This window comes from Heloderma suspectum, chromosome 5, assembly GCF_057233095.1.
Source record: "Heloderma suspectum isolate Gila_16-S chromosome 5, 16-S_ref, whole genome shotgun sequence".
NCBI lineage: Eukaryota > Metazoa > Chordata > Lepidosauria > Squamata > Helodermatidae > Heloderma > Heloderma suspectum.
In genome coordinates, this window is record NC_139462.1 from 198,336,426 (window position 1) to 198,363,948 (window position 27,523).

Sequence of the window (27,523 nt, forward strand, 5' to 3'; positions counted from 1 at the left end):
CTTGAGAGGTTGTTATTGCTTCCAAGGCTCAGCTGTCGCAAAATTCCATTTGAACAGTAGTTGGTTAAAATATATATATTGTAGAAAACTACATCAAAAGGGGAAGATCCTAGGTATCAACGGTATTAGTGCTGCAACATGAGGGAAGACTTGCTTGAAAGCAAATTCCACTGAAACAATAGGACTGACTTTTGAGTAAACATGTTGGGAACCAGGGTGGTTCAAGAGCATGAACAAAATTGTAGTTTGGTTCACACTACAAATTTGGAGTTGGATCCCAATTTACACTGGATCAACTGTGCTGGAGGAAGTGGATTTCCTTGCTCCTTCTTTCCTATGGCAGCCCCTCCATCCCTCTGAAAGTGCTACACAGAGAGTCAAGAGACCCTGCTGAATGGGGTGAGCTGTGGTTTAGGGAAGAGAGGACCCCAAAATTGGGCTGAGGGACCTTCTGCAAGTGGAGCCTTTCCTCTCATGGGAGGTCCGTTCCTCTCATGGAAGGCAGATCCTGGATCCCGCCATTGCTATCATATTAGAAGTGACTGAGGACAGACAAAAGACAATTCTTTGCACAATGTATAATCCACTAATGAAATGTACTGGCAAAGGGTATGGTGATGACATTAGATAGCATTAAAGGAGGAATTAGACAAATTGCTGGAAGATAGGTGCATCATTGGTGTGTGCGTGTGCGCTGCGCACGCATGTGTATACCCACACATGCACGCACGTGAGCCTGCTCCAACCTGGTAGCCACCAGATACTTTGGACTATAACTCCTGAACATTGGCCATGCTGGTGGGGCTGATGGGTGTTGAAATCCAAAACATTTGTAGAGCACTAGGTTGGGGAAGGCTAATACACACCAACAGTGATCTCCAAGTCCTTACATAGCCAAAACCACACCATCCACACAAAGGAGGAGGTATCAGCAGGGTTGGGGAGAAAGAAACCCTGCAAAGGGGGGTGGAGGCAAAAACAGCCCAATGAGGACTGAGCATGGTCAGTGGGCATGGAATGCTTACTGACTATTGGGGGTGAATCATAGAATCATCAAATCATAGAATAGTAGGGTTGGAAGGGGCCTACAAGACCACCAGTTCTGTAGCTGGTGGGGGGACAGGTACAGAAGAGCAAGGGCTGGGAGGAATGGAATGGAGTGACTGGCATCCGGAGTAGAAGTACTCATATTACAACATTGTGTCCCACAATAAGGTTCCTCTAAGCAGCTATTTGTCCTCACAGTCAAACCTCCACAAAGGCAAGGCAATTCTGGATGGCCAAACACCAGGGGAACAAACACTGGTGAAAGGCTGTAGCCTTCAACCCTCTTTGTGGCCATCCCAGTAGCATCTGGCTGCCCATTGTTGGAAACAGGTCACTGGGGTAGATGGTCTAGTGCAGCCTTCCCCCAACCTGGTGCCCTCCAGTTGTGTTGGCTGTGCTAGCTGGGAATGATGGGAGTTGCAGTTCAACACATCTGGAGGACAGCTAATTGGGGAAGGCTGGTGGGGTGTTTCGCCCAGCAGGACAGTTCTTATGCTGTTATCCCTTTTCGAACTTCCTGAACAGGACTTTGCCAGTGCCTGGTGCTCCCAGAAAACCATTTGGATGATTTCATGAGTGCAACAAACCAGATTCTGTTATGCCCAAACGTTTGTGTGCGTGTTGTAATTCTACCACTTCACAGCACCTTCCCAGTTCTTTAACTTGAGTTTGCACGTTTCTGGGCCTGAAAGAAGTCTAAAGCTCTATAGAGCCCAATTTCCCCTATGGATTTCTCTGGTCTTACTCCAAAAGTTAGAATGGACTTATCATAAGTATATTTGCCAGATCACAAGCATATTTGGAGCTACAGCTTGGGGGCCATTGCTAGAAACATAGGAAGCTCCCATATACTGGTCCACGTAGTTCGGTATTGTCACTGATTGGCAGCGGCTCTCCCAGGAATGGGGCAGAAGTTGTTTCTCAGCCCTACCTGGAGATCCAGGGACTGAACCTGTGACCGCATGCAAAGCAGCCGCTCTCTTACTGAGCTTCAGCCTTTCCCAGGCTGCAGAGGAGAGACTGCTGTAGCCATCAGGATGAGTTATTGCACCCCTTCCTCGACTTGGAAAATATTTATTAACTTATTAAAATAAGATCAGATAGCAGGTGATGTGACAGGCCTCTTCTGGACAGCTGCTGCCAGTCAGAGTAGATATAATTAAACTTTTAAGAAGTTTTCTATTATGTTTTACCACATTGTTGTACTTTATGGTTTTAACTTTTGTGAACTACCCAGACAGCTTCAGCTATTGAGCAGTATGGAAATGTAATAACACAGAATAAAATGATAGATAGATAGATAAGATGGACCGATAGTCTGACCCGGTATAAGGCATTTTCCTATGTTGCTAATGCTATTTAGCTAAAGAGGATTCTGTTTGGAATAGGAGTTATTTCAAGTACTTTATAAGACAGTCATACATATCTCAGAGGCAGAATACATGTTCTGCATACTCAAGGTTTCCGTTTCAGTCCTTGGCATCTTCAGCTAAAAGGATTACAGGTAGAAGGGCTAGGGGAGAGTCCTCCTCTGAGACCTTGGAGAGCTAATGCCAGTCAGAGGAAGAAGGCAATTCTGGGTCCAGACGGGAGTGGGGTGGGGTGGAAAAATATTATGACAATGCTCTTGTTCACACATAATGCTAAGCCATGGTGTGGTTTGTTGAAATCTGACTTGCTATTGTGTCTGAACCCATTCCTGCAAACAAACCATGGTTTGTTAACCAGCTACAAACCACAAACAGAAGCCATGGTTTGTTGTTGGCTTAGGAAATCTGGCTTATTTAAACCACGGCTTGTTGTGATGTCTGAACCTGTCTGCCCTGAAACAGAGGTTCCAGGCAAGAGCACCCTGAAAATGAAACCATATTGAAAGCTGGCAAAATGGGTGGGAGAGAAGCAAAGCATAAGGGAAACAAGCAGTAGCTTGTTTCCTTGTCTGCAAGAGAATTCATGGGTAAAGCAACAAACCGTGGTTAACATAAACCGTGGTTAACATAAACCATGGCTTAGCATTATGTGTGAAAGCAGCTGGTATAAAACTACTTCATATACTTTTACATGTGCTTTTCCACCCTACAGTTCTACAAAGTGGATTCTTTAATCTTTGAGATATTATGATACATATAGGAAAAAATATAAACAAACTTGCCTGAGTTCTACATAATCACTGGGACATGTGGCTCCAGCCTCCAAAGAGAAGTTGGTAAAGTGTAAAGCAATCTGTTTGTTGTTCCCCACACGGATCCTGTATATGCACGTCATTCTGTTGGGATAGTGGTTGGGATAGTTTGGAGATGTCAGCACACCGGAAACCTCTGTGTATTCATGCGAACATACTTGAAAGGAAACAGAACAGAGCATCCAGGTGACTTAAAGGGAATTTTAAAACACATTGGAAAGCAGGGCCTTATTGAAAAGATCTTCATAGAATACAAAGAACTGAAAGCCACCTCCGCAACTAAGAAAAAAAGGGCATTCTTGCTGGTCCCTTGCTAAAGGTTTAACTTAAAATGCATCTACAATGCAGGATCCATGTATTATTTAATCAATCAAACAAAAGGAAATCAGAGGGTGATAACTGGTTCAATCCCACCTATAACCAAGTTCTTCTTTGGTTTTGGCTTTTTTCCTGTTTGAGGAGCCAGAAGCCAGAGGCTCTCAATGCTCACAAAGCTCATGGGTGGCTACTTACGAATTGCCAAAGAAGAGGAAATGCATAAACAAAACAGAGACAAAAGAGGACAGCGATTTGCATAAAATGTGCATATGCTAATGTGTATCTATTTATTTATTATGTTTATTGTACTTTTATCCCGCTCCTCGGCCCAAAAAGGCTCCTGGAGCGGCTTACAATCAATGAACAAAGAAGACAGTTCCTGCCCACAGGCTTACAACCTAAAAGAGACACGACACACAAGGAAAAGGCGATGGGGAGGGAAGAGGGAGAAAAAAGAATTAGGTAGACTGTCAGCAGGGCTGGTGGGATGGCCCTGCTCCTCCCCTCATCTCCCAAAGGAGGGGCAGTCCAACTGGAGCAGGCCCTGATGTTCAGTGTACAGATGCAAACTTAGAAATTATTATTATAATTTAAATAGAAATGCAGTACATCTCAGCATGTGGAGGGCTGTGACCAGGTGTGTCTGCCTGCTCAGTCTGCTGCCCAAGTGCTAACTGTTGATGGGCTCTTATGGTTCTTCAACTTTAAACCGGACTTGGATGGGACAGACCTTTAAATAGAGGACACCTCAAATAGAGGACAGTCCTCTGCAAAAGACTGTCCTGCAAATCTAGTGCTCTTTGAGGCTAATGAGCAAGGCAGAAACGACCTGGGCATGTGGCTCCCACACCACAGAACAGCTGCCATTACACGGACAACAACGTGAAGTTACCGATATTGGATAGTATCCAATGTTAGTCCTATGTAAAGTAGACCCATTGAAATGAATGTGACTTAGGTTAGTCTTGACCAACTTAAGTTTCAATAATTTCAGTGGGTCTATTCTACATAGGACTGACATTGGAGACCCCCCTCTGAGACTAAAGAACATCATCTTGTATAAATACAGCCTCAGTTTTGGGTTCCCCCTTTAGAAAATGGTTGGGCTGTCTCTATCATAATATCCTTTGTGAAAACTTAATCCCTTGTAACAAAATCATCCCTTCTAGTAATTTGTGCATGTGATGAAGGGAAAATATGGTTTTCTATGTACCTTTTGGGGGAAGAAACTGATGCACTCCAGATTAAAAAGTTATCTGTTTTGCATGGTTCCTTCACAGTACTCAGGGATGGATTGTGAAATCTAAGTAGTGATGCAACAGTTGCTCAGTACACTTATTTGGGTTAGAAGTGCACAATGGCCAGAAGAGATTAAACACAGATGGCCTTGAAGATTAAACATGAACATCCTGCTTGGCTAGTGTCCTTCTATGTAAATCCATCCAACACATTACAGTAACTCCTCGATTTGCTCCCCCACCCCCCAGCTGAAGCAGACGAATCCTTTTTGGTACTGTAGCATCCAGCTACTGGATTAAATGCTATAAATGTGAGTAGTGAATAACACACACACAAAGGTTTAACTTTGTGTTCTTTGTCAAAAGCGCCTAATGTCTTGATGTTGTTAATGAAAACTTGGAGAAACATGTGTTTCCATTCATTTTCAATATATAAATTTCATTTTGAAAGAAAAGAGTAATTCTATTGAATGGCTGTACACAACTTTCTCTGCCAGCGTATGAAGCTGGCAAGACCCATCTGGTTCTGATTCTAGCCAGTCCAAGCAGGCAAGTTGGCTATAGTGGAAGTGACAACAAAACTGCTGGAAGCCAAACTGTGCAAACAGCCAAGAGAAGATGAAAACACCATTTTGTTGTCCCTTTCTCAAGCATCATTGCACAACCCAGAAGATGAAAGTGGGACTTTTTTCTCCCCCCGCTTCCCTCACAAAGGAGGAAGTTTCATCATTTTGAAGATTCTTCTTTGAAAAGCCAAATGAAGATTCTTTCAATCGCAGATTATTGTTATTTTCATTTAATTTCTCACAGTCAAAAGAAATCTGCAGTTTCCTGAGAGGTATGTGTCCCTTTTGTACTAATATTTGCAGCCTTCTCCAACCTCCAACTCACCCCACATCCCCAGAACAGATTCTTTTTTGTGTGTGCGTGCTGGCGATGGAAGAAAAATCTCAGCACTTGAAGTCCTGCTGCCTCTGGCATGGAGTAACATAATTAACTGACTTAATTTTACCAACTCAGAGACGAGAAGGAGCGCAAACAAAGGTCCTTTGTGGGGAAGATCAAAAGCAAGCTTGTTTAGAAACATTTAGCCCCAGCCATTTCAAACTGAATCTCCATCCCCCTCCAGTTTGAGGTGAATGCATTTGGCAAGCATGATGTTCATTTGCCTTTGCTCACTCAAAATCCAGGAGACAAAGTAAGATCTTCTCCTCCGCCATAGTGATTATTTGCTGTCTGTGGCCCTATCTGGAGAAGGAAGGCTTCCTGGCTTCAGTTGCTCAGGTTCTGGTTAGATCCAGACTGGATTACTGCATTGTTCTCTCCATGGGTTGCCATTAAAGGTAGCTTGGAAACCCAAGATGGTTCAGAGCAAAGCTTGGCTCCTGCTCTCCTGGATTTTCAGAAAGGAGTGAAGACACATCTCTTTAATTTGGACTTTTAAATTGTGAATTGCTGTTTGAATATTTGCATATGGTTTCACTGTTTTTTATGTTTTCCTGTATTATTGTTATTTCTATAGTTGTATACCGCCTTGGTGACATTTGTAGAAAGGTGGTCTATAAATACTATTCAATCAATCAATCAATCAATCAATCAATAAAATACAGCCACCAGGACATTGATAGGAGCATGGCGATTGCATCATATAAGAACAATCTACACCACTTACACTGCTTACCAGTTTATTTCCAGGCTTCATTTAAAGTTGCTGGTTTTGACCTTTAAAGCCCTAAATTGTCTGGGACTAGCTTTGCCCAAAGGAATTTTAAAAGCATCATCACAGGCCCTGCTTTCTAGTAGTCTCCCTCGAATTGAGTCCATTTTGGTGAGCACCAGAGATGGGGGCCCGTTCAGTAGTGGTGCCTCAATTATGGAATTCCCTGTCTTTGGAAATCTGACAAGCCCCCTCTCTTTCTGCTTTTAAGCATGCTTTGAACACATTTTTATTCAGGAAGATCTTTATGCTTATTTTTTAAATCTGTTTAAGCTGACTGGCTTTTATAAATCCTTCCAGCTGTTTTTATTATTTGCATGTTATTGTTATTTATATTGTTACTGGGTTTTTGTTGTTGTAAGCCAACTTGTGAGAAGCCTTTCTAAAACCTGGTGTATAAGTCCACAAAGCAAAAACAAAAATAATGGCTGATACTGTCCAGTTAGTATAAAGTTTCCAACCAGTCTTCTTACTCCATGATATTCTAACCAGGGGTGGGAGACCTGTGGTCCTCTAGATGTTTTTGGACTACAAATCTCATCATCCCTTACTACTAGCCATGCTGGCTGGGGCTGATGGAAGTTGAAACCCAACAACATCTGGAGGCCAAAGGTTCCCCACCCCTGTCTAAGCAATCCATGTGAAAGCCACACAAATAGATACAGTTTAATCTGTGCATTCACACACATATGCCTTAACACCCCCCCCCATGAAATTTGAAGTAATGAGAAGAATCATAAGAAATGAATGATTTCATTGTGGGTAGATCTCTGAGATAATGCAGAAGAACAGAAGCGTCACTGCAAACAAGGCCCCAGAAAAGGTCCTAAGGTTACATGCAGCTGTTACACTGCTAAAGCGAAGTTTGACTTGGCTTGGCTACTGCCTGGATGGGAGACTGACTGGAAACCCAACATAAGCTATTTGGTGCTTCCCAAAGGAAGTATGAATACAAGTACGATAATTTCTAAAGAAAAATATACATCTGTGCCAAATTCCCAAAGACAGCCACTACCTCTGAGTTCATGAGCAAATGTACAAGAATGAGAGCTTCAACGTCCCTAGAGAAAACGATTAAAGGCTACTGATTTTCAGATAAAAACCATAATGCTGAGCAATGAAATGTATTTAAAATGACTTCAGAATATTGGTTTGACAGAGCTAAGCAATTCAGCCGGATCAAGTACCGTGTAACTTATGCACAGGCTGGCAGCTCCTGCTCTTAAGTTTTCTACAAATAATAGGAACTGAACTTTTTAAAAGATTGAATGATAAAATAAACAGTGGTCTACAAATATCAGAAGGCTCGCGAGGAGAGGCGGGGTGCTGCCTCACTTGTGCAGAGGCTTGGACAAGGAAGGAAACTGCAGGAGACGCGCGCGTTCATTTCTCATCCAACTGCAGCACAAGTTAGGAGTGGCTCAAAGTCCTTCTCAGCAGAGGGCAAGAGGGGCTCGTCCCTGGTGAGCAGGTATGTGGAACTGTGGATGCCTGCTGATAATAAAGCTCAGGGCTAGACCACACGTAGCCTACAGAGTCAATGCCAGAATGTTTACAGCAGGGGTGGGCAGAAAGTAGATCTGGATCTATTGGGAAAGTAGATCTGGACCTGTCATCTACTTTTATTTGCTATAAACATTGTGGTAAAATGACTTCTTTAAAATGGTGTGACCTTTATTTATGTTTTTATTTATTTATTTTGTAATAAAAATATACCATTCATTTGTGTTTGGATGCCTTTGCTTTCATTTCCTATCTCATTCATAAACGACATATATTAAGTAAATATTGTTGCAGGCCCAACAGATTACAGGAACTTGTGCAGCATCATAAGATCCACTGAGTCTTGGGTGCTCTCAGTGAAAGGAAGGAAGTTAAATCCTCCTGTATGTCAAAGATGGTTTGAAAGCTGAATAAGCAACAGTACGTTTTATAGCTCCAGCCATGATTTCGTTACCCAAATAGATATGCACTACAACTTCACCCTTTCCTGCTTGGTACAGGATTATCAGTTGCAAATAGCTGCATTGATTAAAAATGTGCTTGGTCAGAGCTGATTTGGTTTCATTCAATTGTTTTTCAGCATTGCCTCCCTCTTCAGAAAGAAAGCAATGCAAGTAGCTGGAGGGGAGGGGGAGAATTTCTCCTTTCAAAAAAATAAATAAATCTAGAGACCAGGGTCATCCCATGAAGCTGATTGGTGGGAGATTCGGGACCGATAAAAGGAAGTACTTCTTTACACAGAGCATAGTTAAACTGGAATTCACTACCACAAGATGTAGTGATGGCCACTAACATGGATGAGTTTAAAGGAGGATTAGACAAATTCAAGGACGATAAGGCTATCAATGGCTACTAGTCCTGATGGCTATATGCTACCTCCAAGAGTGGAGGGAGTGTGCCTCTGTATACCAGTTGCTGGGGAACACTAGCAGGAGAGTGCTATTGCACTCATGTCCTACTCATGAGCTTCCCATACGCATCTGGTTGGCCACTGTGGGAACAGAATGCTGGACTATACAGCCCTTTGGTCTGATCCAGCATGGGTCTTCTTACGTTACAAAGACCATTGCCTGTCTCGGTCTAGAAAACTCAGCAAAGAAACACCAAAAACCCTTAGGAAAAAAAAAGAAGCTGTGCTACAACCCCTGCCAATGGTGAGCCCTGCCTTTGAGAACCATTGAGAATTTTTCCTCCCCCTGGAGAAATTTGGTGAAATCCCCCCCCCCGCTTTTCTCTGTCCATAAATAGTGTGGAGAATTTCAAGAGGCCATTTGTGCACAGCTCTACATTCAAATAAACATAACAATGCATATTTTATAAGCTTTTAATGGGAGGCAAATTCCCACATGGACTCAGAACACATGCTCAGCTGGACTTCTTTTTCACTGAGGTGATATGCAGAAGTATGATATTGCACTCCATATAATTCCTCTGTGCACAGAGGGGAATTGCCAGGCAGACAGGGGGAAAGTAATAGCACCAGCCATATCCTGGACACGTCTATGAAACCATCTTAATTAGAGATGCTTGAGAAATTCAATATTTGTGTATTCTAATACAACTGACCTGATCTTCGCACCCCAGATGAATGTGCAGTTTGGAACTTAGTTATCTACCAATATTCGGCACTTCTCAAACACTGCAACACAGTTCTGTGCTCAAATACATATTGAAATTAATTTTAAAAAGTGGGTTTTCAGATAAAATACATATTTAAAAATGCAAATGTTCATTCAGTTTGTTTTTTAATTACAGATTAATGTGAAAATGGGATGGAACAGATTTATGGGTGAATAATATGTGTGAAAGGGGCATAGACCAGAAATGGACTGATTCGCCTATCCTACCCTACCCCAAACTGGTTGTTTTTGCCTACAGTTCCCATTATCCCTGACCATTGGCCATGTGAGCTGGGACTGATAGGGATTGTAGTCTAAAACATCTGGAGGACACCAAACTATGGGAGGCTGTTCTATGCCTAGCTGAGAACTCACTCTCAGTTGTTTTGAAGACTATCCCCTCATTTGCTGGAACACTCAGAAGTGGTGAATAACATTTTTGTAGCGTTCAACTTCATTAAACACTTTGAGGATGCATGGAATAGGACAGACACAAGCACAGTATGATACCTCCCTCCAAGCAAAGCAAAGCAGGAATTGCCAAAAGGCACTGTTTCAAAGAGAAGTCTTTATCATCGGTAGATTAACAGTTAAAAGTGTAACGAACCGAGGACATTTGACAGAGCTGGAGGAAAGGAAGGGACTTTCCAGACAACTGCAGGAAGATGTATCAAGTGGTAGTTTTGCTTTTTACAGGACAGATGCATGATGCCTCATTCCTCAAAAGACAGGCGTCAGGCATGTGCCCTGCCAAGAAATGTTGAGCTTACTGATTGAAAATTATATTAATAGGTTGGATCCAGATTGCTACTTGCACTTAGGTCTTATCAAAATCAAAGCAATGAGTCAGTTATACCAGTCCATTGAGCCATTTTTTTTTTAATGCAGTAGTGACATTAAAACTGGTAGTTTGGTCTTGGTTTATTTATTCATTGTATCTTTCTAGTTCATTTATATCCCACCTTTCTTCCATTAAAGAACTGAAAGTAGCATAAATAGTATTTCCAGGTAGTCTCCCATCCAGGCACTGTCCAGACCTAGACCTGCTCGCTTTACCACTGTGGCCACACCACGTGCTTGCAGATTACACACGAAGACTTCTGTTCTGTGCAGGCTTCGTTAATTGTTTTCCACTCTTGCAATCTCACTGCTGGCAATGAGCTCTAAAATGATTTGTTTGGCTGCAGGAGCTAGTTAATGCAGGGGTAGGCAACCTTTTTGGGTCATGGGTACATGTGGCAATTTGATAAACTGTCCTGGACACCACCACAAAATGGCTGCCATGGGAGACATGCCAAAGGACAAGTAATCTGACCAAAAGACTGAGTACAAGGAAGAGGTGGATTTTGAGCTTCAATATACTAAGCAACACCTTTGAACCCACAGTTTTCAGCACCTACAGAAGCTGCTTTCCCAGTAACCCGAGCTGCTAATAAGAAAATGCGTAAATTTTTTAAAAAGTGGGAGGGGTAGGGCACCTTGGTGAGTGCCAAGAAAGATGACCAGGGATGCATTGGTCCCTGCAAGCTTAACCCTTGAGTTAACACTAAAGAAAAAGCAATGGCAAGAGGTAAAATGTCTGTGTAGCTACATCGCTACACATTCTGAAAAAGATGTATTTATTTAGATGTAGCTAGTTTTTGACTGGTAGCTGCAAGAAGGAATGTTTTACTCATAACCTTGTTAAAACAAAGGCAACTAGAGAACTATTTTACCTGAATAGACTGAAAGATACAAACAGCTAGTGCTTAAGAATTATACAGAAGGATACATGTCCCCAGGCACATGTTCCCAGGGGTTTTAGGTGCCCACAAAGTATGAGTTTGTGGGAATCTCATGCAACACTGGTGTATCTGGAGCAATTGCACTTGAAACTGGAAATAAAGGCCTGGTTCACATGATCGCCGCACCCCATTGCTGCTTACTTTTGCGATGGCGCGTTGTGGCATGTGCCAGCGGCCCTTGTGAATATTCAAGCCGCATTGGACGTTCACCATGGCTTAATGTGATGTGCAAACCCGGTGAGGGTGGGTTGTTGCTGTGGTTAACAAAGCACCCACAACCCACAGGCTGGTTTTGTGTTGTGGGTGGTTTGTTGGCCACAGCAACAACCCACCCTGAGCTGGGTTCAGATGTCACAATAAACCATGACAACTGCCCGCCATGGCTTGAATATTCACAATGGCTGCAGCACATGCCGCAACCCACTGTGGCTTAAATAAATAAGCCACAATGGGCTGCAGCAATTGTGTGAACCAGCCCAAACTGTCAAAAGTGGATTGTTGGGTTTAAATGGACAACAATATTTATTCCTTTTACAAAGGGGGATCTGCAAATTCAAATAGTCAATTAGCAAACTAATTAACAGCCTCCCCACAGTGAGGAGCCCCTAACAGGCTGGTGGAAGGTACCATATCGCATCTTCATCAAGCTCTTCTGGGGACACTACCCTGAGTCAAGACAATGGCTAGTCTTTCTCCTAGCTGTGTCCTTTCAGGGCCTTACAATTACGTGCCACATGAACCCTTCACAGGCCCCTACAGTAGCCTTCCCCAACTTGGTGCCTTCCAGATGTATCCTCCCCCACATGGTGGCTGGGGTGATGGGGATTGTAGTCCCCGAGGGCGCCATGTTGGGCAAGGCTACCCTATGGCTTTGTGTATGTGAGTCAGACATGCCCCAAGTGGAGCCCCCCCCCCCCGCTCTATCCATATGACCTTCAAGGAGCAGGCAGCAGGGGCTGGTGGCTCTGGCACCATGGGGCTGTGAATCCACTCTGGTTTTCAGTCAGAACCAGTCAGAACTCTAAAGGAGCTAGCCAATCCCCAAAGTAGGTTCAGCACCTTGGATAGCTCCTTTAGAGTTCTGACTGGTTCTGACTGAAACCCAGAGTGGATTCACAGCCCCACCTACGTCAGAGCCACCAACCTCCACTGGGAGCAGGTGATGCCAATACTTTTGCTGAGTGAATCCTGGTAATGCCATGCAGTTGCAAACACAACACAACACAACACAACAAGAACACACTTCAGGGCTCCGACAAGAAATTGGCCTATATGCTGCCCAAAAGAATGAATTAAATACAATTCAGTTCCCCCCTATTATTTTGCATTCATTTCTACAGGCAATGTTATTTTTCTGATTCATCAGCCTTAATATGTTTGTCAGAGCTATTAACATGGACAATGAGCAACAGAAGAAAAACCAAGGATTACGACTTTCAGGAATTAAATGCCTTTGATCAATTGACTGAATGAATTATGGGACATAGCGAATCTAAGGTCATACCTCCAGATGCATTCAGAGAAGCATAATTAACCGAGAATCCTTCTGAAGCGATGTTGCGATTTGTCACGAAATGCAGTGTCAGCATGTTGCCACTACTGGTAATAGATGGTGGAACTGACCTCCCGCAGTACCTGTGCCAAATCAATGGTAACTAGCATATGTTAAATTCACCCCCTTTTGTACAGAAATTACAAACTCAGTTCTTATATAACGTTGAACGTGTAATAGTTTGCGGTGGACAAATGTGGAAATCAAATATCGGAAGTACGTAATCAAGTATGTCATGAATCATTTTAAAACTTTTAGTGTTCAATCCTATGTTTGCATAGGCTGGCTGGGGAATGGTGAAGTTGTAGGACTTTTTTTCTGTCTAAACACACATAGGACTGCACACTTAGCTAATTTTCTAGCCCCCTATACAGTACAAAATAGAATGATGGGACTGTCCAGAAAATATAATCAAAGGGGGAGAGATGGCAAAGTTGTGACAAAGGAAGGATTTGGGTGTTGATTAAAAAGGGGCAATGAGTGATAAAGGAGAGCAGGACTTAAAAGAGCCTTGAGACAAGAAATATTATGTGGATAGTCCCAATTCAGGAAGATCACAGCACTGTGAAGGCAGGCGACAACACAATCCTATACATGTCTACGCAGAAATAAATGCCATATAGTTCAGTGGGGCTTACTTCAGTGTATAATTAGGATTGTGACCTTAATATAGGCTGAATCTACACATAGCATACCATTATCATACCGTTATCATAACTATTGGTACACTTTATTTATTTATTATTGCATTTATATCACGCGTTTTTTCCTCTTGCAAGGAACGCAAGGCGGCATACATAATCCTCCTCCTCTCCATTTTATCCTCACAACAACAACCCTGTTAGGTAGGTTGGGCTGAGAGTGTGTGACTGGCCCAAAGTCACCCAGTGAGCTTCCATGGCCGAGTGGGGACTAGAACCCAGATCTCCCAGCTCCCAGTCCAACACTCTTGCCACTACACCACACTGGCTCTCAATGACACCAATGGGCACCAATAGTTATGATAATGGTATAACTGCTATGTGTAGATTCAGCCATAGTCACACATATCACCCCCAGGTTTAATAAATATATACATACCGCCCCAGTTTTGTCATAGTGCTGTTGTCGTAGATGTCAAGGTAATCTCGGATGCAATTGTAATCAAATTCCAAGTAAAAAGATGTGAAGGTCAGACGGATTAGGTAACCAGGCTGGACTAAGATGGCCCATGTACATTTGACACCATGTGGGTATGTGGCTGGGTAGCCAGGACTTGCAATGGTTCCATCTGGTTCTGTGAGAGTCCCTCCACATGCTACAGTGTATGAAAAGCAGCATACTAGTCAAGAGGCAGCTCATAAATCCTTAAAAGGTTGCAATTCTATACACTCCCTGGGAGTAAGGCCCATTGAACTCATTGGGACTGACTTGTGAGTAGATCTTTTCTTTCTTTCTTTAAATTATTTTAAAACATTTATCTCCTGCCCTATATCATTAAGATCTCAGGGCGGCATACAGATAAAATCAATTTAAACAGTATAGAACAATAAATAATTTAGACAGCTAAAAACATATTAAACCATTAAACAAGCTAATACCAATTAAAATCTAAAACAATAGAACAGTTGAAATAGTGTGCTACTTTAGGGAAAGTGTTTAGCCCTCCAACGCTTTAGTAAAAAGCCATGTTTTCTACTTGGCCCTGAAATGAAACCAATGTATGCGCCAATCGGGCCTCCAAGGGGAAGGCATTCCACAACATATGCATAGGATTGCACTGTAAATAAGAGAGATTGCATTGTCCATTTAGGGCTCAATCCTATGGCCCCTAGTCAGCGGCTAGACAGCCATAGGATTGGTTGGTTCCCGGAGAACCACCTCCCTGCCCCCTCCCCAGCTGACTCATAAGCAGCATGGATCATCCCTGGGCTCCCGCTCATAAGAGCAGCATGGAGTGGGGCAAAAGGGGGCGGTCCTGGGGGCAGGGAGGGGCAGGGAGTGTAGAAGTGCAATGCTTCCTATGTGTCATTCGGCTTCCCCACTCCACATTCCAACGTCCTGCAGCTGGACAGCCAAACTCGGCCATCTAGCCGCAAATGCAGGGTGGCTGGAGCGTGGAGGAGAGGATCCCCTCCACACTCCTTCCATTGTGCATTGGATAGGTGGCTGTCTCTCCACATAGGATTGCACCCTCCATCCTTTCTAAGAGGAGTGGGGAACGTCTTTCGCCCTGAGGGATGGATTTCATTTCAGAGAAGCTCCTGGGGTCCACATGGCAGTGGTGGGTTGGGGCAAAGGCAAAGGGGTGAGGCCAAAAATACAAAAAATGCCAGCACATTGTGGCTTAAAGCTCTGACTGCCAGTAACTAAGCCCTAGGAGAGACACTTCATCCTTTTGAAACAGGGGGTGGGGGTACTGTACAAAAGCCAGGAAGCCACCAAATGATGAGAGGTTCAGAGACACCAGGCAGGGGCAGGGTAAAGGGAGAGGCTCTATGGAGAAAACTGAAGGGCCAGATTGAGACCCCCAAAGAGCTGTATTTGTCCCCCAAGCCTGAGTCCCCCCCTGTCTCTATAAGGTTAGTAATCCCACCAGAAACAATACATTTATTCTAAATGGTGTTTGTTATGCCATCCCTAATACTTTGGTTATGAAGGAGACCTTAGGGGAAGGGTGATGGCAGCATTTACCTGCATCCAAAGATTTGTATTCAGCCAGGAAGCCAAGGTTAGTAATAGATGAAGCTCTGAATTTTACATAGAGATAATTACGTGTAGACTGAACTATTGACGGTAGAGTTACGCCACAGTATTTCCCCAAAGAGGGAGAATTCATGCTGTTGCCATCTCTGATCTGCAGGGATGAAATGTGCAAATCTCATGAAACTAGCTGCAGTCATATTATCAGAAGGATTTTGGTCAAATCTGTCCTTTCTGGTTGCTCTCCGTTTCTTATTCCCTGCCCCCCACCCCCAGTCTTACATTGTTTTGTCCCATTTCCACATCAGTTTATGATTTTTTTTAGAAATCCACACAAAATTTCATAAGCATTTCCCTGCAGATTTCTCCTAATTATTTAATATATGCATTTTCAAGGAATTTGCCTGCTATATTGCATTTTTGTATGTTAATTTCAGTAACATATGCATTTTTGTGCACACATTGCCCGGATGAATGTATTTTGATTGGAGCCTTGCAACGTCCAGAGAAGCGTGAATCCTGAAGGACAAGTGTGTTCACATATTGGTTCAGGAAGTGCAAATTAGCTAGGTTTGCACTAGAATGCACACCAGATGAATATCTCCCACATCCATACTTTGGTGCAGAAATCTAGGGACCCACTCAGTAGAATGAGCAGGCGGGCCCCCAAAGGCAACAAGGCTGGCTTATCACATTTTGAAGTAAATCATGTAATTCACATTACCATCTAAAAGGAAGGGGGCCATTAGACCATTAATCCCAGAGTCTAAAATGCTCTAAGTTTGCCACTGCTTTTGCACTGTAAGTCCCATTGAAGTCAACGTACATGCACCCTTCCCCCTGAGATTTCAGTCATAAATACGTTTCCTCACACCTGAAGTCTCATCAATTTCAAACAGGCTTACTTCCAAGTAAGTGGGCTTAGGGCACAATCCTACTGATTGTGCCATCGGTGATTGGAAGCCCCCAAACTCAGAGGGTCCAACCATCCCAATACAGGCCAGGATCTTCACTTCCCTGTCCTGCCACCATGCACATTTCACTAGATGGGCTTTTTAGCCTATTTAGTGAGGGTGCTTTGGGGGGGAGGGAAGGAGGCTGGAAGAGGCTCAGGATAAAGTGTATCCTTGGCCTCTCCAGGATCCTCCCCACCCACCGGAATTCCCCCTTTTCCCCTCTCCAAGGTTGGGTTTCTGACCTCAGAGAGGCAGCTGGTGTGGTTCTCTCTGCACTGGATACAAAGGGGTGGGATCAGGGGTCAGACCTCCGACTCCCCCGCCCAAGGTCGAAGCACCGTCTCTGACCTCGGAAAGATTTTACGAGCAATCCCATGGTCCCTGGGACACTCTAAATGTGCATTTATAGATTTAATTTGTGATTAATAAAAATGACCCCTTACCTCAACATAATCCAGGTTACAGGTTGTGACATTACGGATCCGAAAGTCAGTGAAATTAAGAATCACTATATTGCCTTCTGGTTGGGAGATGATCCATTCACAGACCTTGTCATGAGACAATGCCCTGGTATAATAGGGAGATCTGATAATGCCATCGCCATACAAGACTCCCCCACAGGCTGCCAAGAGAAATGGAGAATAGTAATTAGTCTGAAGAGGCATCGCAGCCTGTGCATAAAATAATTTCCCTTTAGAACAAAGTTTTACTGTGGAGGACTGAATCCACTCCATAAAAAAGTAAGTTAGATATAAGCAAGCTGCATTTAGTAAATGGGGAGTTCCTTTTACTGATCTTAGATTCTGTAAATGTGGGTTAAGTCTGTGAGGTTTCTCCTGCAGAGAGGAGGCTCACCATTCTAGCTCTTGGTTCTCAGGAGGGAGAAGGGGGAGAGAGGAATGGTGCTCAAAGGGGGATTAGGGAGCAAATGAACTTCTATCTGTGGAAATGGAATGGAGAAAGAAGGTGAATGCTGCTGGAGTTGGTGACAGAGAAAGGCTTGGGGCAACTTCAGCTCTTACCTTTTTGTCCCCTCTAATCTTAGGGAAGTGGCTGTATGAAGAAGATCCCAGGTTCAAACCCTGGCATCTCCATTTAGGGCTAGGAATGACTCCTGTCTGAAGCCCTGGAGAGCTGTTGCCAGTCTGTGTTGGCAGTACCAGGGAAGATGGACCAATGGGCTGACTTAACAGTAAGTACTAGGGTAGATGGACCAATGGGCTGATGTAGTAGCAGGGTAGATGGACCAATGGGCTGACTTAGCAGTAAGTAACTTCCTAAGTTCCTAAGAGCAGCATCATGAAAGGTTAGGGGAGCCCAGCTTTGGGTGAATTTCACTGCCAGTGTACATGTTGGTGGGCACAACTGTGTTTGAGGCACTGAAAAATGCCATGAAACTGATAAGCATCTAACCATTCGTTGACACTGACATGGCTCAAGACATGTTGATAAAAGTGGAATATCTGAAGGAGCCATATTGGATCATGTATTTATTTATGTAGTATGTTTACACTATAAATGTACTAAATAAATAATTAATCCAATACGGGGTGGGGAACCTCTTTCAGCCTGAGGGATGAACTCCATTTCAGAGACGCTCTCGGGAGCCACATTCCAGTGGTGGGTGGGGCCAAAGGCAAAAGGGGTGGGGCCAAAAACCCAAACATACCAGCATATCTTAGCTTAAGGGTGTGATCCTATGAATATTTAGACAGGAAAGAAGTCCAGCAATTCCCAGCATTTGCAAGCCAGCATGAGGAATGATGGGGCTGGCTGGCTGGCTGGCTGGGGAATGCTGGGAGTCTAAGCATGCATGGGACTGCTTCCTAAAGCTCTTCCTGACTGTAAGAAGCCTTAGGAGAGGCATTTCAACTTCTCAGAATGGGGAAAAAACTGCACAGATGTTGGGAAACCACCAGACAATTGGTGGCAGGGGGGAAGGGGCGTGGCCTTGTGAGGAATCCTGGAGGGCCAGTTGTGACCCATGGGCCTGATGTTCCACAACCCTCGGGGAGACTTCCCTTCAGCCCAGTGCTTCCATGGTGGTGTCAAATTTGGAAATAGTAAAAGCAATAGTAAAACAACGAATTGTAAAGGCTGCCTTAGGGCTGCATTCAGGAAGAGGTGGAAGCAAATCTTGCTTCTTGACACTACAGTTACTGGTGTCTGGGGGTGTGAGGATTTTTTGCCCCTCCCTCAACTGTATTCCCAATTTGGGGAGGGGGCAGACTTTCCTCCCTACTTTGTCGCATAAAATTTTCCAGTGAGAAGTCAGGACACAACTTAGAATGACCAGTTTATCTTACCAACATCATAAACAGCCCTGAAGCTAGACCTGTGGGCTGAGGTGTCAGATTTGAACTTGATCCAGAGGCTGTTCCTATTGGAAGTGATCATGGAAGAAGGTGCATCTCCACAGAACTTGCTGATTAGGGGAGACATCTCGGTGTCACCATCTCGGACCTAACACACGAAAGAAAATGAAATCATGTACGATTTGAGCATCAGAGCACAATTGGATACCTTTGGGGACTGTGCCTTCAATTGCCCCGGACTGATACCTATGCCAAATGGAGGTGAAAATATTCAAGCACCTAGTCACACAACTGGGGCCTATCCAATAGGTCTTGGCATGCGAGCTGCTGAAGAGGGACGGAAAGGTGGTTTCTGATCTTCCTGTGGAAGCTGCTGTGCAGGGGAGCTGGCCCACCCCTCCTCTTACTTCCACGGCCAGAAGCCACTCACAAGCACAGGGATAGGGAACCCTTTTGGGCCTGACAGCTGTATTTCCTTGCAGCTAACATTCCAGGAGGGAGTGTCTGCCAGTGGCGGGTAGAGCTAAAGCGGGCAGGGCCACCCACCCATATTCTCTCATAGACTCCCAAGTTAGATGCTGTTATTTCTTAGACAGCCTTGCGCCCTGGCACAGCCCCTCTCTACAAAGTGCTAATGGAAGAAATGGTGATGGGGAGAGGAAATGGCAGCCATAAATAGCACACTTTATGCAACATTTCAGGCAGAAATAATCTAATTAGATCATTTGTGCCTGCAATTTTGTGAAAATCACACTATTCAGGGCCACCATTTTGTGCGAAATGGTGATTTCCATAAAAGGCTTACCCATGATTTTGCATAAAATGGTGGCTTGTGGGAAAGCGGGATGCTACACTCATGGATTATCTGGCAGCTTGCCCTGCACAGCCACCAGGGTTGGGCAAGTGGTGGAGGTCTGGCAAGCGGCACATGAGACAGGCACAGGGGAGATCGCCCATCCTTATTTAAAAGTGCGTCCCCGAAATGCACACTTTCTTCCAATAAGCTAAAGTGTGAAAATGTGGATTTGGGAGAGAATTGTACACTTGCACAAGTGTGCACTTTGGAATGCAAATGTAAGTTCAGAAAGAACTTACATAAGAATTCACCCCGCTAGCCTCCAGGGTTGCAAACTGGGCTTGTTCGCATGATTTGTAAACAGGGATGAAATTCGCATACGTCCCTAGTTGTGGGAAGTTGTCTGGGCAAGACCTTCTTCTTTGGAGCCCAGGCACTAAGAACTACTCCACTTGTTGTTAGTTAAATGTTATTACATTTCTGAAACACCTGCAGGCCTCTGTTTCAACTGAGCGTACATGGAATTGTAACACAGAACTGCAATCTGCCACAGCTTACTGGAAAATAAGTATAAAAAGTGTATGCATGATAGTGAAACTGACAACTGTAGCCACTTAGAAGAGCTGATGTGCACCATGTATAGACGCATATACAACAAGAATACATTATAATCCAGCCTCCCCCAACCTTGTGCCCTCCAGAGATGTTGAACTACAATTCCCACAGCCTTGGATGGGGATGATGGGTACACTATAGTACTTCAACTAGTGTTGGGAGAGAAATTCATTCAGTTTGCATTTTAATGTGAACTTCCTTAATTTTGCACTTTTGCACCACTATGCGAATGGAACTCCATTATCCTTCAAAATTTACACTTCTCCGAATTGACAATGCAGTTTTCCAATCAAAAAATGTGTAGAAAACTGCATATATTTGGGGAAATTACAGTCAAACATTGGCAAAATTGCTTGCAAACATGTGTATATTATGCAGAAATGCACACACAAATGCATGTATGTGCACAAAAATGCTTATGGATTTTCATGAAAACGTTTTTAAAAAATTCTCCAAGTCTGAGACAAACCAAAATTCAGATCAGAACATGAGAAATTGAGAGAAACGAAAACTGACAGTTTTCTGCATCCCTAACCCCAACACATCTTGAGGATGCCAGGTTGGAGAAGGCTAAAATAACCCATTACATGTGCAATTCTGCCAGACATGGAGGCATATATATATATAGTGGCAGACAAAAATGTGCATATTGGTGAAAATAAAAATTAAAAATGCATTATATTAGGAAAATTGTTTGCAAAAAAATGTGCATATTAGGCAAAATTGCATACAAAACTGCATGTATCTGAAGAAATGTGCACAACTATTGCTGAACTATTGTTCAACAAATTACCACTGCCTTGACTTCACTGTGTTATCTCATTTGCTTGCAAATTAGATAAACGATATGTAATCTCTAGTGCAGTATGCCAGTTCCAGAGGCTCCAGGCTTTGTAACTTTCTCAAAGTGTGAAACATGGGTCGCTGCAACTGAAGCAGCATGCTGTGTGAGTCTGGCTGCCAGCTCTAGCAACCATGAGAGATAACCTACTTATCTGTAATGCGTGTGAGGACTTCATGGCTTTTAACATGTGCAACAGCCAACAGCATTTTTTAAAAAGCTATTTTGTCAAGGTTTCCTCCTATCATTGCCTGTTGAAAAGTCACTACTGAGGAGGTATCGGAATTTTAAAAAATTCTGGGAAGAGAGGCTTTTAAAATGCATATGTTGTTGTTAATACTACTACTACTACTACAACTACTACTAATATTGCTAAACCCTGCTTGGTGACATTTGTGGATGGATAGATGGTATATGACGATTATACATCCATAAATACTAAATGATGCTTTATAGCCTTTCAATGCACTTGCAAGGAAAGGAAACAACTATTTTTCATTTTTATAATGATTTTAAACTGTAACAATATTAGCGTTTGTACAGCATTCTATGCTTCCAGTCCTCAACTGAGTGGATGTGCATGGAGTTGGAATGGGGCTAGGGGAGGAATTGCTAAAGAAATACAGACACATTGGAGTAAACCTCGACTTCCTGGAACTGATCCCCCAAAACAGGATAAAGGCCATGCTGAATTAACCCAAACAGATTGTGCCCAACCAGAATGGTTTTGTTCCTGTTGTTGCTGTGAATGTCATTGCTGTTTTGCCAACAATTAGGGAAGGGAATTATGAGCCCAAACAAACAAAAGCTGTCTGTTTTCATTACACACCAGGCTTCCCCCTAACTTTGGAAATTAATTACACTTCACTCAAACCGATGTCAAAGGAAGGAAGAAGTGATGTTGTTACAGTAACAAACCTTTTGTATCTAAAGCTGTAGATGAAACTCAGTTTATGTTAAAGATAGTTTACAGGAACAGTTTTCAGTTATATTCACAAGACAAGTTTTAAACTAAAAAAAAAAGAACAATGAGTCACATGATCCCAAGACAATGGCCAAGATCCAAAGTGCCTCATGTCATGGACATGCATATTAGATAAACAGCCTGGGGAAACTTTTGACTACTCTTCTTTAAACAGCTGACCCTATGGTATAGGGTAGCCTTTCCCAACCCGGTGCCTTCCATGTGTGTTGAACCTCAACTCCCATCACCCCAGCCCAGTGGGCATGCTGGCTGAGGATTATGGGAGTTGTAGTCTGACACATCTGGGGTTGGGTCTGGGATCTGTCTTCTGAGAGAGGAAGGGCTCTGCTCATGGAAGGTCCATTTGGGGACCTCCTGTCCTTCACATCACAGATCACCCCATTCAGCAGAGTGTCCTGACTTTCTGTGTAGCATTTTCAGGGGGCTGGAGGGTCTGCCATGAGAAAGACGGGTGGGGAAGTCCACTTCCACTTGCACAATTGATCCAGAGCAAATCTGGATCCAACCCTGGAGAGCACCAGGATGGGGAAGGCTGCCAAAGGGACCCTGTGTATGAAACTCCATTCAGTGTCTTTTTCTTTTGTTTGCAGTGTTTTCTTTTAGATCTTTTTCATTACATTTTGAACTAAGGGCACAATCCTATATATGTTTTGACAGAGAAAAGGTCTATAACTCGCAGCATTCCACAGGCAGCCACGCTGGCTGGGGAATGCTGGGAGTTGTAGGCCTTTTTTGTGTCTAAACATCCATAGGATTGTGCCCTTAATAACACAATTCCTCTGATGCAGGACACAATTTAGAATAGCATTCTCCCATATGAGTCTGCTCTGGGAATGTGGATAAAAGATATCAAGTATATATCCTTGAATCAGTAATCTTATCCATAATTAATATTATCCATATCCAAGTCAAATCCCCATTGGATTGTAGGAGGCTATTTATGTTTCCATTTTCCTGCAATTTTCAGTTTCAAAAGAGGTTTGGCATGCATTGAGAGGTGAGGCTGCTATTTGAGAAAAACCAAAAACAAATCTACAGCACTTTGGGATAGTTGAATTCAACAGTTCTTTGAATTTGGCCAATGTATTTCTGGATTTGGTATTAGTGTTGCCTGGTCTAGGGAATCAGAGTACTCCTGTACTTTTAAGAATTTTATGGAGGGGGAAACTGATGCTGCTTCTGGCATTATACCCTATGCTGGGAGAAGTGACTCAAGTGAGTCCTGGTGAAATTCAGCCTTTCTTAAAGGCACATGGACCTTCACAGAGTATGGCCCTGGCAAAGCAAGACAGCATCGCTCATCCTTATCTTGAATATGGCACACACTCACCAAAGAGCTCAATCATATGGAGATATGATAAAGCTGAGTTTTATCACAGCTAAGTTGTCCTGCTCATCTACCTTTGCCTTTGGTCAATTGCACATCTCTTGTTCCCCATCGTCTGTGGCTTTTGGGCCCTAATGAAATAGAATGCCTATTTTCTTGAATATTGTAGGACAGAAATTTACCTCCATCAATTTGTGTCCTCCCAGACAAATAGACTGGAGGGGCATGATTGGATTTCCCATTGCCTGACATTTATTTCAAAAGCATCCACAGATCCCTTTCAAATTGGATCAGGACCACAGTGCTGGGTGAAGAGGGGTTAATCATTTTCCCTGGCACCATTTTCCTATGGAACCAATTTATGTCAAGGATACGGTGCAGGAGTAACAGTTTAACATCTCCCCTCCAGTGCCTCATTCCCATCCAAATCAGGCTAATATCTGCCCATGACTGCTTTTAAAAAAAAAGTTAAAAGACAGGAGATCCAGTTACAGATTTACACTGTTCCTAGTTTGGCCCACAGTCATCCTTTCAAAAATAACATTTAAAAATAAAATCACAAAACATTTTTTTTTAATCACCTCAATGTAGTTCCAAGAGCAACTGGGATGACTTTCCAGCTCCAGGTGTGTGAAATTGAGATTGATCTTTTCGCTGGGTGGCTGTCGAATGATGTAGATGCATTGCCGGTTGCTAAGATACGAATTTGGCCAGTAGGGTGAAATGATAGCCCCACTGCTGTCTGTATAGTTTCCTCCACAATTGGGATCCGCTACGTTGATAAAAAAAGAAACGGTAATTTGCAGCATCAAATGCTACATACCCACGTGGTTCACTGCCTAAATTGCTACAGGGCCAGCCTAAGATAATTTCCTGCCTGAGGTGAAGGACAAGATAGTACCCACTTCCCATCCCACATACAGAAGCCAGCTGGACTGGCAGTTCAAACTTACTCCAGTGCTTGCAATAGGATAGACACTTGAGGCAACAGGCAAATTTAGGGGGCCCAAGACAGGTTGTGTGGCATACACAAGAGGCTGCCGCCTCTGCCCTAGTATCTGCCCCCTGAGGCAATCGTCACACTGCACCTAATGGTAGGGCCGGCCCTGAGGAACTATGATTGTGGAAATGATATGCACAAATACACTTACCAGGTGATGTTGTGTATATGATATGGAAGCCCCTATCGCTACTGAAGGCATTGGAATGAAAGTGGACCCAGCCATATGGACCAGTGGTTTGAAGAGGTGGTGGTAACCCAGTGCTACAGTATTTTCCAAGAAGGGGGTCTTGAGGGAGGAGGCCATCTCGAATCTAAGCAGAAGCATGAACTCACGTATGCATTTTGTCACATGCACACATCATGTATATGTATATACAGGCAAATTCTTAATTTTCCACACTCATTCATTCCTGCAATCTTTTCCACTGCTCTGAAAAAAATAATTTTGAACTCCTGGTAGATGTTTACATTTGCTGTTTTATGCTATTCAGCTGTTGTTGCTGTTTTTAAAAACTTTTATTTACCCTAAAAATGCAAATGCATGTATGGAAGAAAAGTGTGTTTATACTGAATCTATATCTATATACACACACATACAGTACATATATGCATACACAGAGAGCCACATCTGTATATTACATACATATACACACACATACATACATATACACAAACTGTGCAATTCTACTGGTGATCGCCATTGAGCTCAACAGGACTTCTAAGTATACATGCATAGGATTTCGCTGTGAACTGCCAAACTAGTTTTTGAAGCGCCTGATTTTAATGATCGTTAAAGCAGTAGTTTTCCCAGTAGTAATGTATGGCTGTGAGAGCTGGACTATAAGGAAGGCTGAGCGCCGAAGAATTGATGCTTTCAAACTGTGGTGCTGGAGAAGACTCTTACGAGTCCCCTGGACTGCAAGGAGGTCAAATCAGTCCATACTAAAGGAAATCAAACCTGAGTGCTCCTTGGGAGGACAGATACTGAAGCTGAAGCTCAAATATTTTGGCCACCTAATGCGAAGAGAAAACTCTCTGGAAAAGACCCTGATGCTGGGAAAGACTGAAGGCAAAAGGAGAAGGGGACGGCAGAGGATGAGATGGCTAGATAGCATCACCGATGCAATGAATATGAACTTGAGCACGCTCCGGGAGAGAGCGCAGGACAGGAAGGCCTGATGTGCTATGGTCCATGGGGTCACGAAGAGTCGGACACGACTGAACGACTGAACAACAACAAAGCAGTTGTAGGGGCCGGATGTAAGAGCTGCTGAAAAGAAAACTGGAATGTGCAGGTTCTGTTGTTACTACAAGCATATTATCACCTTTCTGGATCACAGCCATGGCCGACTTTGCTAGTTAAGCCCATTAAGAAAGAAATGAGGCCAGCAATCCTAGGGGAGGAGGGTCAGGGGGTTAAATGAAATTTAACAATGTTAAATAAATACAGCGGAGGAGGAGCCACCACTTCCTAAGCCCTGCTCGCTTGCACAAGGCAGGGCAGAAAGTAGGAGGAGGCAGTTTTCCTCTGGTGATTTCATTAGCTGTTCTTGACCTATTTTCATTCTAGTCCTCCCCCCAATGGCTTCATTGTGGGAGGGAATTAACTACACCAGCTCCAGGATGGTGGGAGATCCTGGGTTCTCTTCGGGGAATGCTCCACCTCTGCCCTGCCCCCAGAATGTCCCATCTCAGAGCCTACTACCCGCTGGAGATTGGGGGCCTACCATGGCAGATCTCACCCCTCACACACACACAACCAGCAGAGCTCCTCTCCATCGGCAGAGGGGGCTTCCACCACATCCAAGCTCCCACGAGCCAGAGGTTCTATAACTCTGGATTTCTCTGCCTAGTATTACAAATAATTCTGGTTATAAAGCTCATGGAATTTCTGAGGTGAGCAATCATTCAAGAGTTGCATGATCACTGAAAGTTAAAATTTAAAAAATGATATACTGTTGCACAATTCTATGCATGTTTAGACAGAAAAAAGTCCTACAACTCCCAGCATTCCCCAGCCATGCAGAGAGTTGTAGGACTTTTTTCTGTCTTAACATGCACAGAATTGCACTTTATATGCTATTTAAAAGTACATGTTACGTTTTTAACTTTTTTTTTAGATCTCCCTATCAAAAAAATTGGTTCTTTTAGTGCTTTCTTATTGCATGGTCATTGGCCAGTGCCATGTATTACAGCTCATGCAGTATTTTCACATACTGAAGCTAATCTCATAGGAAGATTAGCTTTCCAGACACAACTGGAGGGGATCATTCTTCTCTGGACAGAGATAAGCACTTACTGTTGAAATGCTTTCTAAAAATGTTTATTTTATATCCTGGCCCTTCACAAAGCTTTTCCTATTCATGACTGGAGCTCCTAAAGGATTTGACATTCCTAATAAATTATTGTGCTTGTCCTGTAAGACAGATTTCATCTGATATTATTTAGATAACATAACAGGAATGATTTGTTTACAGTCATTGCTAGCAGTATGGCTGGATATCTAAACTTAGAGTCTATTGAGCCAGAAATAAAGACTAATCTTCACTGTGGTGTTTGTGTCATGACTTTCTTTGAAAACCTATTTGAAACAGGAGGTAATGGCACCTGTGTGAATAGAATGCTGGGCTAGATGGACCCCTGGTCTCATCCAGTATGGCTCTTCTTATGTTCTAATCTTAAATCTCATTCATTTCAATGGATCTGCTCTAGGTAGGACTAACATTGGATACTACCCATATAGATATAAGCCCTATTCAGGCATTAATTTCCCTCACACAATTAGAATCCTAAGAACAGGCCATGCTGGATCATACCAAGGGGCCATCATTCTGGCCACACAGTGGCCAACCAGCTGCCCACAGGAAGCCCACAAGCAGGCCATGAGTGCAACAGCACCCTCCTGCCCATGTTCCCCAGCAACTGGTGTATGGAGGCTTACTGCCTCTGATACTGAAGGTAGCATACAGCCATCAGGGCCAGTAGCCATTGCTAGCCTTCTCCTCCAGGAATTTGTCTAACCCCCTTTTAAAGCCATCCAAAT

General features: G+C 43.4%; 1 protein-coding gene across 2 annotated transcripts in view; it reads right to left on the reverse strand.

Annotated features, from left to right (window-relative positions):
- The window catches only part of CUBN (cubilin), a 260,102-nt gene that overhangs the window by 188,250 nt on the left and 44,329 nt on the right, over positions 1–27,523 (reverse strand). Inside the window, exons 16-23 of one of the 2 annotated variants that reach the window (XM_084860471.1) lie at positions 24,629–24,791; positions 24,059–24,249; positions 18,905–19,061; positions 17,042–17,220; positions 15,634–15,796; positions 14,041–14,257; positions 12,913–13,043; positions 3,200–3,386 (exon numbers count right to left, since the gene is read on the reverse strand). In XM_084860471.1, coding sequence (XP_084716597.1) covers positions 3,200–3,386; positions 12,913–13,043; positions 14,041–14,257; positions 15,634–15,796; positions 17,042–17,220; positions 18,905–19,061; positions 24,059–24,249; positions 24,629–24,791 — 1,388 coding nt within the window. Of the gene's footprint in view, positions 1–3,199; positions 3,387–12,912; positions 13,044–14,040; positions 14,258–15,633; positions 15,797–17,034; positions 17,221–18,904; positions 19,062–24,058; positions 24,250–24,628; positions 24,792–27,523 lie in introns of both variants that reach the window. The other variant, XM_084860472.1, reaches the window with a different exon arrangement.